This window comes from Danio rerio, chromosome 13 (genome assembly GCF_052040795.2).
Source record: "Danio rerio strain M-AB ecotype USA chromosome 13, GRCz13ab, whole genome shotgun sequence".
In the NCBI taxonomy this organism is placed as follows: Eukaryota; Metazoa; Chordata; class Actinopteri; order Cypriniformes; family Danionidae; genus Danio; species Danio rerio.
In genome coordinates this window covers 49,024,622-49,040,398 of record NC_141033.1, presented here as the reverse complement: position 1 = coordinate 49,040,398, position 15,777 = coordinate 49,024,622, and the positions used below count along the sequence as shown (strand labels likewise).

Below are 15,777 nucleotides of genomic sequence, written 5' to 3'. Positions count from 1 at the left end.
CAGATCATTTGAATCAGTAAATAATTTACTGAAGACTCTCTCTGAACAGATCATTTGAATCAGTGATTTATTTTTTGAAAACTCACTTTAAACAGATCATTTGAATCAGTGAATCATTAACTAGAGATTTGCTATAAACAGATCATCCAAATCAGTGAATAATTTAATGGAAAATCACTTTGAACAGATCATTTGAATCAGTGAATTATTGACAAAAGACTCAGTCTGAACAGAGCATTTGAATAATTGAATCATTTATTGGAGACTCACTTTGAACAGATCATTTGAGTCAGTGAGTCATTAACTGAAAACTCTGTCTAAGCAGAGAATTTGAATCAGTGAATCATTTACCGGAGACTCACTTTGAACAAATAATTGAAATCAGTATTTTCTTTTACTGGATACTCACTCTGAACAGAGCATTTGAATCAGTGAATCATTAACCAGAGAGTCAATCTGAAGAGATCATTTGAATCAGTGAATCATTAACCAGAGACTCACTCTGAACAGAGCATTTGAATCAGTGAATCATTAACCGGAAACTCACTCTAAACAGATCATTTGAATCAGTGAATCAATTACTGGAGACTATTTTGGGAAGCTTTTTTCTTGAGTCAAAGGTCAGAAACCCTCTGTGGAAACTCTTATCATCATCATTTGTGTGTTTTATTTCCCCCCTCCTCATCTTAGATGAAGCTACATGGAATTGGCATGTGTTGAAAAATCCTTCGCCGCTACAATCTTCCACCCTTTAGATGCTAGCAGTTTCCTGTGGCTTTCGCTAATGTTTGTTTTGGCAGGACAATATGTGTCATTGTAGCGTTTCGAGGAGGACAAAAGCCAGCTTTGAGAGTCCAGAGCCATTTGAGTCGTCCTACAATCTGAGTAACTTTGCAGAAAGACTCCATTGAGGCGTTAACAGCTACTGCGTTGTTAGCGCCAACAATTATATTAAGATTTCTTTTTTGGAAAGGCTTCATTACATGGTTTAGTCCTCATCCAAATTTTTGGAGATGGTACCACATAGGAGACTGGAGTCTGTTGCTCCCTTTGACGGCGAATAACTGCATTAAAGGCTTAACTGTTTACAGTCTAAACATGGATTGAAAGTGTCATCTGAAGCACAAGTGTTTGCTGTGTGTCGCACTGGTAAAATGATCTCATCTGTGTGTGTGTGTTTTTTTGTCTCTTCCAGCTGGTCGTTTGGGGTTTTAATGTGGGAGATCTTCACTCTCGGCGGTTCTCCGTATCCTGGAATACCTGTCGAGGAGCTCTTTAAACTATTAAAAGAGGGTCATCGCATGGACAAACCTGCTAACTGCACCAATGAGTTGTGAGTGCTCATCACTTTTGCTACACAGATTTTATGATACACAGTTTGATGAAGGGATAGTTCACCCAAAAATGGAAATTCACTACATTTACTCATCGTCACAGACCGGTTTGATTTTGTTAGATTTTTTTCTGCTAAACACAACTGAGAAACCCTAGTTGCCAATGGCTGTTTTTTCACAATATCATGTTGCGTTTAACAGAAAAAAAAGAAATTCATGCAAGTTTAGAACCACTTGAGTGTAAGTAAATGGTGAGAATTTCTGAATTTAGCTATATTTGTGTCATATATATATATACACACACACACACTCACACACACACACACACACACACACACACACACACACACACACACACTTACCGGCCACTTTATTGGGTACACCTGGTTGGACCCTTTTTTTTTGCCTTCAGAACTGCTTTAATCCTTCGTGGCATAGATTCAACAAGGTGCTGAAAATATCCCTCCGAGATTTTGCTCCCTATTGACTTGACAGCATCACGCAGTTGCTGCAGATTTGTCGGCTGCACATGCATAATGCGAATCTTCCGTTCCACCACATCTCAAAGGTGCTCTATTGGATTGAGATTTGGTGACTGTAGAGGTCATTTGAGTACAGTGAACTCATCGTCATTTTAAAGTAACTAGTCTGAGATGATTCACGCTTTATGACATGGCGCGTTATCTTGCTGGAAGTAGCCATCAGAAGATGGGTACACTGTGGTCATAAAAGGATGAACATGGTCAGCAGCAATACTCAGGTAGGCTGTGGTGTTGACACGATGCTCATTTGATACTAATGAGCCCAAAGTGTGCCAAAAAAATATACCCCACACCATTACACCACCACCAGCCTGAACCGTTGATTCAAGGCAGGATGCATTCATGCTTTCATGTTGTTGATGCCAAATTCTGACCCGACCATCTGAATGTCAAAGCAGAAATCGAGACTCATCAGACCAGGCAGCGTCTTTCTAATCTTCTATTGTCCAATTTTGGTGAGCCTGTGCTAATTGTAGCCTCAGTTTCCTGTTCTTAGCTGACAGGAGTGGCACCCAGTGTGGTCTTTTGCTGCTGTAGTCCATCTGCCTCAAGGTTAGAAGTGTGGTGCGTTCAGAGATACTCTCCTGCAGACCTCGGTTGTAACGAGTGGTTATTTGAGTTACTGTTGCCTTTTTATCAGCTGAAACCAGTCTGGCCATTCTCCTCTGACCTCTGGCATCAACAAGGCATTTGCGCCCACAGAACTGCTGCTCCCTGGATATTTTATTTGTTTTGAGACCATTCTCTGTAAAACCTAGAGATGGTTGTGCGTGAAAATCCCAGTAGATCAGCAGTTTCTGAAATACTCAGACCAACCCGTCTAGCACCAACAACCATAACAACCCCTTAAATCACCTTTCTTCCCCATTCTGATGCTCGGATTGAATTGCAGCAGATCATCTAGACCACATCTGCATGCCTAAATGCATTGAATTGCTGCCATGTGATTGGCTCATTAGAAATTTACATTAAAGAGTAGTTGGGCAGGTGTACCTAATAAAGTGGCCGGTAAGTGAACACACATAAATATAAATATATACTTAAACTATGTATTTATGCACAATAGTAAAGTTAAAATACTAATTTATTCTCCACCACTGCTCAAAACTCTCTCTCGCTCTCTCAGTGAATCTGCACACACACACAGAGACTGGTCTGTGCATGTCTGATTACGCAAACGATTTCGTCACACATGATTTACACAGAGCATACGAGTAAATAAATACAAACATGATGTGATGGTGTTTTGTTTCACAGGTACATGATGATGAAGGACTGCTGGCATGCCATCTCCTCCCACAGACCCACATTCAAGCAGTTGGTGGAGGATCTGGACCGCATTCTCACTCTGGCAACCAACGAGGTGAAGCCAGCAAGCATTCACATACACCACACACAAAGATGCATGCATAAACACACTTAAAAGCATTCGCACTTTCCCTATAGCTCTGTGATTCATCAGACTGTGCCAACACTGGCTCCGGTTTGCAATATTTCGCAACAGGAAGTTGAACGGTTTTTACGGTCAGCATGCAGGTCGAGTGTTGCACGCGCTTGATTTCATCCAGGCTTTCACCGGTCATTGTGTTAGCGTTGCTCAATTGTCAGATCAATCCCTACTAGATGATTTTTTTCCCCATTCACTAGCTGTCATCCGCGATATCCTTGCGGCCGATTGAGGGATGGAAATCTGTCAGAACTTGTCGAAATGGGGGATTGAGCCGTGGAAGCGAGATGATGCCAAAAGCGCCGGCGTTTTGAACTTTCGAAATGTAATAAAGTGCCTCTGCTTTCTCTCCCCCCTCGTCTTAAACTGCTCACAGATGTGAAGGTCTTTAGTAATGTGAGCTGCCTTGTGTTGAGCAGCGAGAGTTCAATCCAACACTCATTTTCAGCAACCTAAAACCCCCCTCTTCCTCTAGTCAAATAGTTCAGTCCCAGCCACAAAGAAGAAAATGGCTCCATTTTTGTCTGAGGAATGAACCAGGAAAAAAACAAACATTTTTTTGGTCGTATGTGTTCATGCGGATAGATATGAGTTTCAGGTGTGGTCCCTTCTTTTACTGATTCACTGGAATTCGATAACCAAATATTGGTTAGACTTGAGGTTTTGATTATGGCTAAACTTGGATTCAATATTTGATAGTTGCTTGTAGATCAGTGTTACCACTGGTGAAACTTAGCGGTACATATTTGAGGTATGAATAGGCTAATAGTTGAATTACATACACTCCCATTCAGGTACAGTAAGATTATTATTATTTTTATACCTCAGCTTGGATTCATTCAGTTGATCAGAATCATGCAGTTGACTAATTACAGCAACCTAAAACCCCCCTCTTCCTCTCGTCAAATGGTTCAGTCCCCACCAAATATGGGCTAGACTTGACGTTTTGAAGGACATCGACTCTGGTTAAACTTGGATTCAATAACTGAATGGTTGCTTGTAGATCAGTGTTACCACCGGTGAACCTTAGCGGTACATATTTGAGGTATGAATAGGCTAATAGTTAAATTATATACACTACCGTTCAGGTAAGGTAAGATTATTATTATTATTTTAATTCCTCAGCTTGGATTCATGCAGTTGATCAATTTCAGCAACCTAAAACCCCCCTCTCCCTTTTGTCAAATGGTTCAGTACCCACCAAATATTGGTTAGACTTGACGTTTTGAAGGAGATCGACTCTGGTTAAACTTGGATTCAATATCTGAATGGTTGAGTTCACTTTATTTGTAAGGAAGTTGCATTTAGATCAGTGTTACTGCTGGTGAACCTTAGCGGTCAATATTTGAGGTATGAATAGGCCAATAGTTTAATTATATACACTACTGTTGAGTAAGATTATTATTATTTTAATACCTCAGCATGTGTTCATGCAGTTGATCAGAATCACGCAGTTGATCATTTTTCACAACCTAACCCCTGGTGAACCTTATCGGTACATATTTAAGGTATGAATAGTTTAATAGTTAAATTATCTACACTACCATTCAGCTAAGGTAAGATTATTATTATTATTATTTTAATTCCTCAGCTTGGATTCATTTAGTTAATCGTAATCATGCAGTTAATCAATTTCAGCAACCTAAAACCCCCCTCTTCCTCTCGTCAAATGGTTCAGTCCCCACCAAATATTGGTTAGACTTGACGTTTTGAAGGAGATCGACTCTGGTTAAACTTGGATTCAATATCTGAAAGGTTGAGTTCACTTTATTTGTAAGGAAGTTGCTTGTATCAGTGTTGCTGCTGGTGAACCTTAGCGATAAATATTTGAGGTATGAATAGGCCAATAGTTTAATTATATACACTACTGTTGAGTAAGATTATTATTATTTTAATACCTCAGCGTGTGTTCATATAGTTGATCAGAATCACGCAGTTGATCATTTTCAACAACCTAACCCCTGGTGAACCTTAGCGGTACATATTTAAGGTATGAATAGTTTAATAGTTAAATTATCTACACTACCATTCAGGTGAGGTAAGATTATTATTATTATTTTAATTCCTCAGCTTGGATTCATTCAGTTAATCGTAATCATGCAGTTGATCAATTTCAGCAACCTAAAACCCCCCTCTTCCTCTGGTCAAATGGTTCAGTCCCCACCAAATATTGGTTAGACATGACGTTTTGAAGGAGATCGACTCTGGTTAAACTTGGATTCAATATCTGAATGGTTGAGTTCACTTTATTTGTAAGGAAGTTGCTTGTAGATCAGTGTTACTGCTGGTGAACCATATCGGTCAATATTTGAGGTATGAATAGGCCAATAGTTTAATTATATACACTACTGTTGAGTAAGATTATTGTTATATTAATACCTCAGCGTGTGTTCATGCAGTTGATCAGAATCATGCAGTTGATCATTTTCCACAACCTACCAGCCCTCACCCCCCTTCCTCTAGTCAAATAGTTCAGTCCCAGCCACAAAGAAGAAAATGGCTCCAATTTTGTTTGAGGTATGAACCAGGGGGAAAAAGTGCTTTTGTACATTTTTTTGGTCGTATGTGTTTATGCGGATAGATATGAATTCAGGTGTGGTCCCATTCTGTTACTGATTCACTGGAATTCGATAACCACATATTGGTTAGACTTGATGTTTTGAAGGAGATCGACTCTGGTTAAACTTGGACTCATTATTTGAATGGTTGAGTTCACTTTATTTGTAAGGAAGTTGCTTGTATCAGTGTTGCTGCTGGTGAACCTTAGCGATAAATATTTGAGGTATGAATAATAGTTTAATTATATTCACTACTGTTAAGGTTGAGTAAGATTATTATTTTTAACTTTAATTTACTTAAGTATGGATTCATGCAGTTGATCAGACTGACTTTTTCATTGTTACGAACACATACTTTTGCAGTGCCCTATTTTGAATGTAATGAGACAACAGTTTTTATCTGAAGAGACTTTTTTTAAATGTGAATTTTAATTATTTTTCAAATATTTCCAAAGTGCTTTTTAACGGAGAAATTTTTTAAACATAATTTTTTAAATAAGTAATTTCTTTTGTCTTTGCCGTGATGACAGTTCATAATATTTGACTAGAATTTTTTTAGGATACTAGTATTCAGCTTAAAGTGAGATTAAAAGGCTTAACTAGGTTAATTAGGTTAGGGAAATTATTGTATAACAATGGTTTGTTCTGTAGACAATAAAAAAGAGATCGCTTAAGGAGGCTAATAACAATGACCTTAAGATGTTTTTTAAAATGCAAAAACTGCTTTTATTCTTGCCGAAATAAAACAGATAAGACTTTCTCCAGAAGAAAAAATATTATAGGAAATACTGTGAAAAATTCCTTGCTCCGTTAAACATCATTTGGGAAGAAAAAAATCAGGAGGGCAAATAATTTCAACTGTATATCCAGATTGATCCTGAATTAATCATGTCGTCTTTGTGTCTGCAGGAATATCTGGACCTGTGTGCCCCGGTGGAGCAATACTCTCCCAGCTTCCCCGACACACGCAGCTCCTGCTCCTCCGGAGACGACTCCGTATTTTCCCATGATCCCTTAGCGGACGAGCCCTGCCTTCCCAAATACCAGCACATCAACGGCGGCATAAAAACATGAGCCTCTCCAACGTTCTCAAAACGCACCACATCCAAGCTACACCTCCAGTTCTCAAAAACACTGAGACTTTCCCCACAGTTACTTCCCAATCAGATCCCGATGCTGACTCCGGACTCCTCGCAATGCTCCCGCTGGACTTTAGGAGTGAGCCTAGAGAGACGGAGACGCCAGCAGTGCTGCTTTTACAGGAATAAACAACTGAAGTGTGCAAAAGCGCAGGTGATTTTTATTTTAGATTTTTCTTTTTAGTGGAAACACACACTTGTGCGCACAAAAACACGTGACCAAGCTCTTAAAAAGAGGATGAGGCCTCAAGGAAAGTGACTGTACGCAAGGGCCCACCTCTTTTTCGTTTATTTTCCGTTTTTGTTGGAATTCTTGATATCATTCCATTGCTCGGCATTCCAGGAGTCTGCGTTTTCCCAAGAGACACAAACAGAACTCTTAAAACTGAGACGATAAAGGAGAAAATAGGAAACAAACACAATACAACTAACAGAAGAGGAAGAAGAAGAAGAAGTAGAAAACATAACACTGCCTCCGGATGATTTTTTAAAAGTGTTTTTATTTTTTAAAAATGCTCCACTTTTACAGTGATAACACAGTTATCGTACAATAAGCCCAAGCAGTTATTCTTATTGAGTAAACAAAGTTAATACATGGTATATAGTGCTGGGTATATTTGTAAATATATTCAAATATGTAAAAATATATATATTATATATTTACAATGAATTATTTTTTGTATGGACTTCCGAACAATTCCTCCCTTTCCCCCCCACTGTTCCTCAGAAATGGACACATCGAGATGTTTCTATTACATTCCCAGATGTTCATTCACACATTTACTGCAGGATTCGAGATTAAAGACTCCATGAAATGGCTTGAGAAGTGCAGTGTGTTTCCTGTTAAACAGGAAGTTATCACTTTGCTAGCGTTCAGATGACCTCAAAACTAACAAACATGGACTAAAAGCCACAGTGCAGCTTTTCTAGCGCATGTTTCAAATGGTTCGTGTTGGTTTAAATCCAGACATGGAGAGGTTTTAATGTCGGTCCTGCATAACAGTCACGTTTTGGTTTTCAGGGAACGAGATAGCATGTTAATTTATTGACTTATGTTTAAAAAAAGAATCAAATTAATTAAAAAAGATCAAAATAATAAAGAGATAATACTATTAATGATGACAGTAGAAACAATGATTCATAATGTTTATGTTGTAATTTAAAATGACATTTCATTGAGACAATGGTACAAAGAATTATTTGTAGCTGGCATCGAAAGATTTGCATTTCTCACATGTATAAATACAGTTGAAGTCAGAATTATTAGCCCCCCTCTGAATTTGTGTTTCTTTTTTAAATATTTCCCAAATTATGTTTAACAGAGCAAGGAAATTTTCACAGTATGTCTGATAATATTTTTTCTTCTGGAGAAATTCTTATTTGTTTTATTTCAGCTAGAATAAAAGCACTTCTTAATTTTTTAAACACCATTTTAATGTAAAAATTATTAGCCCCTTACTTGCCTAATTACCCTTACTGGCCTAGATAACCTAATTAACCTAATTAATGTCACATTAAGCTGTATAGAAGTGTCTTGAAAAATATCTAGTCAAATATTATTTACTGTCATCATACAGATAAAATAAATCAGTTATTAGAAATGAATTATTAAAACTATTATGTTTAGAAATGTGTCGGAAAAACTCTTCCATTAAACAAAAATTAGGCAAAAACAGACAAACAAAAGGGCTAATAATTTTGACTTCAACTATATATATGCCTAAGAAATGCAAATCTTTCGATACCAGCTACAAATAATTCTTTTTATATATATATAATATGTACACACAAATGTGAATGGTAAATTAAAATGCAAAAATAACATACATATTTTTATAGTGAGCTAATCCCTTTTCTATAGTAGAGGATGTTGTTTTTATCTGACAGTTTTTTTTTCTCACACACTGCAGTTTGCATTTAAATTTGACAAAATACTGGAAGTATATTTCGTGCAGTTTCACCCACATCAGCAGCAGCTCATTCATTCAGATGACGTCAGTTTTCAAAACACAAAAGTATTATGAATCGTTCAAGTGTTTCATTTTCTTCCAGACAACAACTGAGATAAGGTTGTTCTCAAGTGTTCCTGACTGATTTGTAAAATTAAAGATGAAAAAATGTTATTTGGTGTGCTTCGTCTTTATGCTTTGCACTGACTTTAGAAAACAGTGTTCGTTCTTCACTATATGAAAATACTATTTCAGTTTTTCTACCTCAGAATTTTACATGTAATGTTACTTTTATGTTTGCTCGTGAATAATTTGTAGAATCTACTAGTAATTTCAGAAGGAAAATTCAATTTAATTCACCTTTATTTTTACAGTACTTTTACAATGTAGATTGTGTCAAAGCAGCGTTACATAATAGATCATAGTAAATTGAAAGAGTGTCAGTTCAGTTTAGCTCAGTTCAGTGTGGTTTAATAATCACTACTGAGAGTCCAAACACTGAAGAGCAAATCCATGGATGCTCAGCTTTACAGATCCTAAACCATGCAAGCTAGTGGCGACAGAGGAAAAACCTTCACCAATATGCGAAAGTGAAGAATTAAAAAACCTTGAGAGAAACCAGGCTCAGTTGGGCAAAACCATTTCTCCTCTGCTCTCGTGCAGAGCTACAGTCTAGGTCCTGGAGAAGCTGGACCTCAGCGAAGACTCGTCTGTCCCTGGAGTGTCACAGGAATCAGTCTCATGCTCTCCACTCCTCCATGACCACCACAGTAGCTGCTCAGGATACGGCCTGGTCCACAATTATAGAAACCGTGGCATCATCTCGTCGCTGATCTTGGATCGAATCAGTGGGGCTGAATAGTCTGAGGGTCTGGGGATAAGTATCCCCAGGTGGAAACAGAGAATAAAGAGAATAATTAGCGTAGCTGCTGTTCATATTGTATATAAACGAGATGCAGAAATCTGTGTGGAGCACATTCATGCATCATAAGAGATGCATTGAGTGTATGCTGTACTAAAAAGATTTAGTTTTTAATCTAGTTTTGAACTGCGAGAGTGTGTCTGAGCCTCGGACATTATCAGGAAGGCTATTCCAGAGTTTAGGAGCCATAAATGAGAAGGCTTGACCTCCTTTACTCGATTTTGCTATTCTAGGTACTACCAGAAGCCCTGAGTTTTGAGATCTTAAAGAGCGAGTTGGATTGTAGCGAGACAGAAGGTTGGTTAGATAAACAGGAGCTAGATTATTTAGAGCTTTATTGGTGAGGAGTACTATTTTAAATTCAAAATGAAACTTAACAGGCAGCCAGTGTAAGGAGGATAAAATTGGGGTGATTTGATCATATTTTCTAGACCTGGTAAGAACTCTGGCAGTTGCATTTTGTACTAGCTGAAGTTTATTAATAGATGATGCTGGCCAGCCTGCAAACAGAGCATTACAGTAATCCAGCCTAGAAGTCATAAAAGCATGAACTAGCTTTCCTGCATCTGAGATGGATAGCACACTTTGTAACTTAGCAATATTTCTCAGATGAAATAAAGGCAGTTGTAAAGTTTTTTTTTCAGCAAGACTATTGCATTGTTTCCATGCTAAGGTGCAAATGTAATTATTTAAATAATAAAAATGGGAAATTGAAGAAGAATGAAATCAAATCAACATTTTCTGGGAAATTGGTACAACTGACCAAAAATCTATAATATGTATATTTATTTTTTGCTAAAATATTAATTTATTTTGTCTATTATGTCTCTTTTTACAAGATGTATAATAGTCTCTGATGTCCCTAGAGTATGTAAAGTTTCAGCTCAGTATAACCCACAAATATGTTTTATAACTCTTTAAAACTCTTTGGCATCAAATTGCGCCCTTTTGGTGACTGTGGCTTTAAATTCAAATGAGATTGTACACTTTCCAAAGGAGGTTGGATCTACAAAGTCTATGTCGCAGCATAGTGGCTGTTTCTCACTCAGGGCTGTCTATGCTAGACAGGATGCAGACCTGGGGCCTCATGAATCAACGCTGCGTACACACAAAAACTTTGCGTACGGCAGGTTTCACGCTCATGTTTCGATTTATACGATGAAATTAACATGAGAATGTGAGTTAGTCTGCGCCAACTGTCTGGCGTATGTGCATTTCTTTTGTGTGTTTATTTTATTTCCATTGGTGGCTCATGGAGGCAATTATGTTAGATTGCACACTACAAAGTATCGCACCAACACATGTGAAAAACATTGCTGTTCATTTATAATTAATAAAATGGGTTAATTGACACAATAATTTTTTTTGTATTCCCAACTATGTGATTTAGAATATATAAAAGCATTTGCAAATGTATACAACCTTTAGTGTATGGCAATGGCAGTGCTGCCCTTATTAAAGGACATTGTGAACGGTCGAATCCAAAGAGAATGCATTTTTTAGGGATCACATTGATTTTCTGGCCCACAATGATGACTGGCTTATTAGCCATTTCAGATTTCCAAGAGCTGTCCTCTTGGAGTTCTGTGCTGAGTTGGGTCCAAATTTGGAAAGAGAGACAGCGAGGAGGCTCCAAGGTGGCAGAGTGTAAGAATGGCTTCTTGGTGAGTGATGTATTTAAAGATATTATTCCAGCTAAGATTTTTATTTTATTTTATTGAGCGTAATTATTTAACTGCATATCAGGAGACCACGCTTATCCATTAAAGACATGGCTGTTAACCCCCCTCAACAACCCACAAACTGACCAAGAACACAGATACAATGATGCCCACTCTTGCACTTGGTCAGTTGTAGAGCGGGCGATTGGGCAGCTAAAATGCCAGTGGCGCTGCCTTGATAAGAGTGGAGGGGTGCTGCTATACCGCCCTAACAAAGTGTTCCTCTAATACTTCTGTGTCTCCCACAGACACGGATACTACTCCAGACAGTGAAGTGTCGCCCACAACTGAGGCAACTCTCTCCTCAAAGGGTGTTAGTTCAGCATCCCCTGTTGCCCCGCCTGCTTGGTCTACACTTTGACGGTGCGCCGCTGTTTTCCTTTTAACCTGCACCTTTACATCGAACCATTTGTTTTTTAATTCGCTCACAGTGCGATGTTCAGACCGCACTGCGTTAACCACGTCAGCTAAACTGTCCCACTCAATTTTTTTTCTTTTGTTATTAATTACGGAGGACAAACTTGCAAATAACAGTTTTTCTCCAGTTTACCTCCGATAGGAGCACCTCCAATACACATTCTGTGACGTTTCTCTTCTTGCTTGCTTTTGCCATTGCTTTTTTGTTTAGTTTTGCTAAAGTGGAGTCAATACCATATTCATAAGGGGGAGGAGGCAGGGAAGGGTTTTGCGCTCATGCACGATCGCTCAGTTTCACGTTAATTTGAATGTACAAAGAGAATATGCGTGGGATTCTGTGTATTTTTGATTTTTTTTACTGTGTACACTCACAGAAATAGAGGTACGCGAGCTGTCACTGGGGTGGGACCTTTTTAAAAGGTACACATGTGTACCTAAAAGGTCCATATTAATACCTTAAGGGTACAAATTAGTACCCTTTTCAAATTTGTAGGTACAAAGCAATACTTTTGATGTACGAGTATAGACACTTAAAGTACAAATGGGTACCTTTTGAAAAGGGACCACCCCAGTGACAGCTCATGTACCTTTATTTCTAAGAGCGTACGGAAAAAGCTGCTACTAATTTTTTAGTATTAATTCAATGCAAGTCTTTGTACATGAGGCCCCTGGTGAAGTGCAATCTGAGCTGCATCCAATGCTTTTTAATGCACTCACCTAACCCCATCCCTAAAGGGGGGTCACACATCGGCTCAGCGTTGTGCCGCACTATGCATTTTAGAATTCCAAACATAGATTTATATCAGGGTACGCACAGTTTAAGTTTAAGTTGTGACACATTTACAATTGGGTAGCACGATTATCTCACAGCAAGAAGGTCACTGGTTTGAGCCCCAGCTGGGTCAGTTTTCTGTTTGCATGTTCTCCCTGTGTTGGTATGGGTTTCCTCCGAATGTTCCGGTTTCCCCCACAGTCCAAACACATGTGCTAAAGGTGAATTGACTTAGCTAAATTGGCTGTGATGTATAAGTGTGATTGCAGGAGTGTATGGGTGTTACCCAGTGTTGGGTTGCAGCTGGAAGAGCATCCGCTGTGTAAAACTACCATAGGCTGGATAAGTTGGCGGTTCATTCCGGTGTGGCAACCCCTGATTAATAAAGGGACTAAGCCAAAAAGAAAATAATAAATGAATGAGTTTGTTATTTTGTAACTCTCTTCTCAGATGGGATAGTGGACCAAAGGTTACAATGGACCAACTTTAGGCATCTCTGTTTTAAGTGAACTAACCCAAGGTTTTCTCTTTTTAGTTGATATTAGAGTGTGTGCATGCCCCCTATAAAATGGTTTGATATCCACTCAGCACTCAGATGTTTGCTTTCACGAAACCTAGAAAGTAAAGCAACTCTTTCTCCTCACTTGAAAAAAAAAATGTACGTAAACTGGTGACTGAAAGCTGTCAGGAGTTCAGCGGCGGACGCGTTCAGACTCCATTACTGCTCTCCTGTATGATCCTCCCAGTGAGAGACTGCGGTGAGCATCTGCCACATTCACTTCTTCAGCTCCGAGCTGTTGAAATACGCGAGGAGGCCAGGCTTTGTCTCAGTCCATCGCTCTCGTACCCTCCATCTGTCCCAGGGCTGTTTGCACAAGGTCCAGTCCTCAGGAATGTCAACATGAGCGGGTGAGACAGAGCCGCAGTCACCGATAACACATAATGCTGGAACACTGTTAATCAGTAACACAAACCACACCAAGCACAACACCGCCATTACATGCTCTCATAGCTTCAGCAAAGGGGCTTTCACAACAGTTCAATAGAAGAAACACTGCTGCTTGCCCAAACAACCCTTCAGTGAACTGACCTTAAAGGAGCACTACACTTCTTCTTTTTTTGGAGATAGACTCATTTTAAGTCTTAAATGTTTCAGTTTTTTTTTCGAATCGATTCAGTTAATCTTCCTATCTATAGTGAAAAATGATTTAGGAAATATTTTTAAATCATTTATTCATTTTGTTTTCGACTTAGTCCCTTTATTAATTTGGGGTTGCCACAGCGGAATGAATTGGCAACTTATCCAGCATATGTTTTACGCAGCGGATGCCCTTCCAGCTGCAACCCATCACTGAGAAACATCATACACACTCATTTACACACATACACTACGGACAATTTAGCTCACCCAATCACCAAATCACCTATAGCGCATGTGTTTGGACTGTGTGTGTGTATATATATATATATATATATATATATATATATATATATATATATATATATATATATATATATATATATATATATATATACAGTTGAAGTCAGAATTATTAGCCCCCCTGAATTATTAGCCCCCCTGTTTATTATTTTACATTTCTAAGTATAATAGTTTTAAAAACCTATTTCTAATAACTGATTAATTTATTTTTGCCATTTAAAGGTTTAACTAGGTTAATAAGGTGAACTAGGCAGGAAAGAGTAATCAGGCAAGTTATTGTATAACAATGGTTTGTTCTGTAGACTACCGAAAAAAAAATTGCTTTAAGGGGCTAATAATTTTTTTCCAAAAATAGTTTTTAAAAAAAATAAAAACTGCTTTTTCTATTCTAGCTGAAATAAAACAAATAAGACTTTTTCCAGAAGAAAAAATATTATCAGACATACTGTGAAAATTTCCTTGCTCTGTTAAACATAATTTGGGAAATATTTAAAAAAGAAAAAAAATCAAAAGGGGGCTAATGATTCTGACTTCAACTATATATATATATATATATATATATATATATATATATATATATATATATATATATATATATATATATATATATATATATATATATATATATATATTTGAGCAGTGGCTGTATTGTGAGCATCAGTTATGCATACTTCTCCAGCAAAATCAGAAATTGTATAAGCAGTATGCTATGCAGTTGAGCAATTGTGGCTTTTCTGGCTTGAAAATAGTACAGTTGGTGAATTCATAACAACATACTTCCAAATTAATACTCTGAAAATTTTTTTTTTTATTTGGTAGCACAATCGCCCCTGTTGGCATTTCTGTGTGGAGTTTGCATGTTCTCCCCGTACTGACGTGTGTTTCCTTAGAGTGCTCTGGTTTCCCCCACAAATCCAAAAACGTGGTATAAGTGAATTGAGTAAGCTAAATTGTCTGTTGTGTATGTGTGTGAATGAGTGTGTATGGTTTCCCAGTGATGGGTTGCAGCTGGAAGGGCATCCGCTGTGTAAAACATATGCTGGATAAGTTGGCAGTTCATTCCGCTGTGGTAACCCTGGATTAATAAAGGTACTAAGCCGAAAGGAAAATGAAAGAATGAATGATTCCTTGGATTCACTATGTTTTAAGCTAAGTGGTTGTAAACAATTTATTTGGGCTGAATTTAAACAAACAAATTAATTTGAACATTAATAAATTGAATTTGTTTAAATTCAAAACACATATCAATTTTTTGCAACAAATCTGCAGACATCATATTTTCAGTGAATCTGATATTGTAAAAAGTAGTAGAAGCAATATAATATATCCAATTACAAATGTAACGTTCCTCTAATCCTCCTGACACAGGAACACTCAGCCAATAGTGTGGCTTTGGGGGTGGGGCAATTGGTTTGCTCAGCCTATGGGTGAAGTGTTCATCAAGCTTATTTCTAAGCAATGATTGTGTTGGCTCTTCTGTTTGGCGTGACAGAAAGTGAACACTTTAAAGCAGGGGTGTCCAAACTCGGTTCTGG

The 15,777-nt window shown here is 37.9% G+C and overlaps 1 protein-coding gene across 15 annotated transcripts in view; it reads left to right on the top strand.

Moving 5' to 3' along the window:
* Positions 1 to 9,143, top strand: part of fgfr2 (fibroblast growth factor receptor 2) — a 127,079-nt gene extending 117,936 nt beyond the window's left edge. For 9 of the 15 annotated variants that reach the window (NM_001243006.1, NM_178303.3, NM_001243004.1 and 6 more), the window contains 3 exon segments: positions 1,196 to 1,333; positions 3,134 to 3,239; positions 6,791 to 9,143. In NM_001243006.1, coding sequence (NP_001229935.1) covers positions 1,196 to 1,333; positions 3,134 to 3,239; positions 6,791 to 6,955 — 409 coding nt within the window. In that variant the 3' untranslated portion in view covers positions 6,956 to 9,143. 15 annotated transcript variants of the gene reach the window in all.
* Positions 9,144 to 15,777: the final 6,634 nt, after the last annotated feature.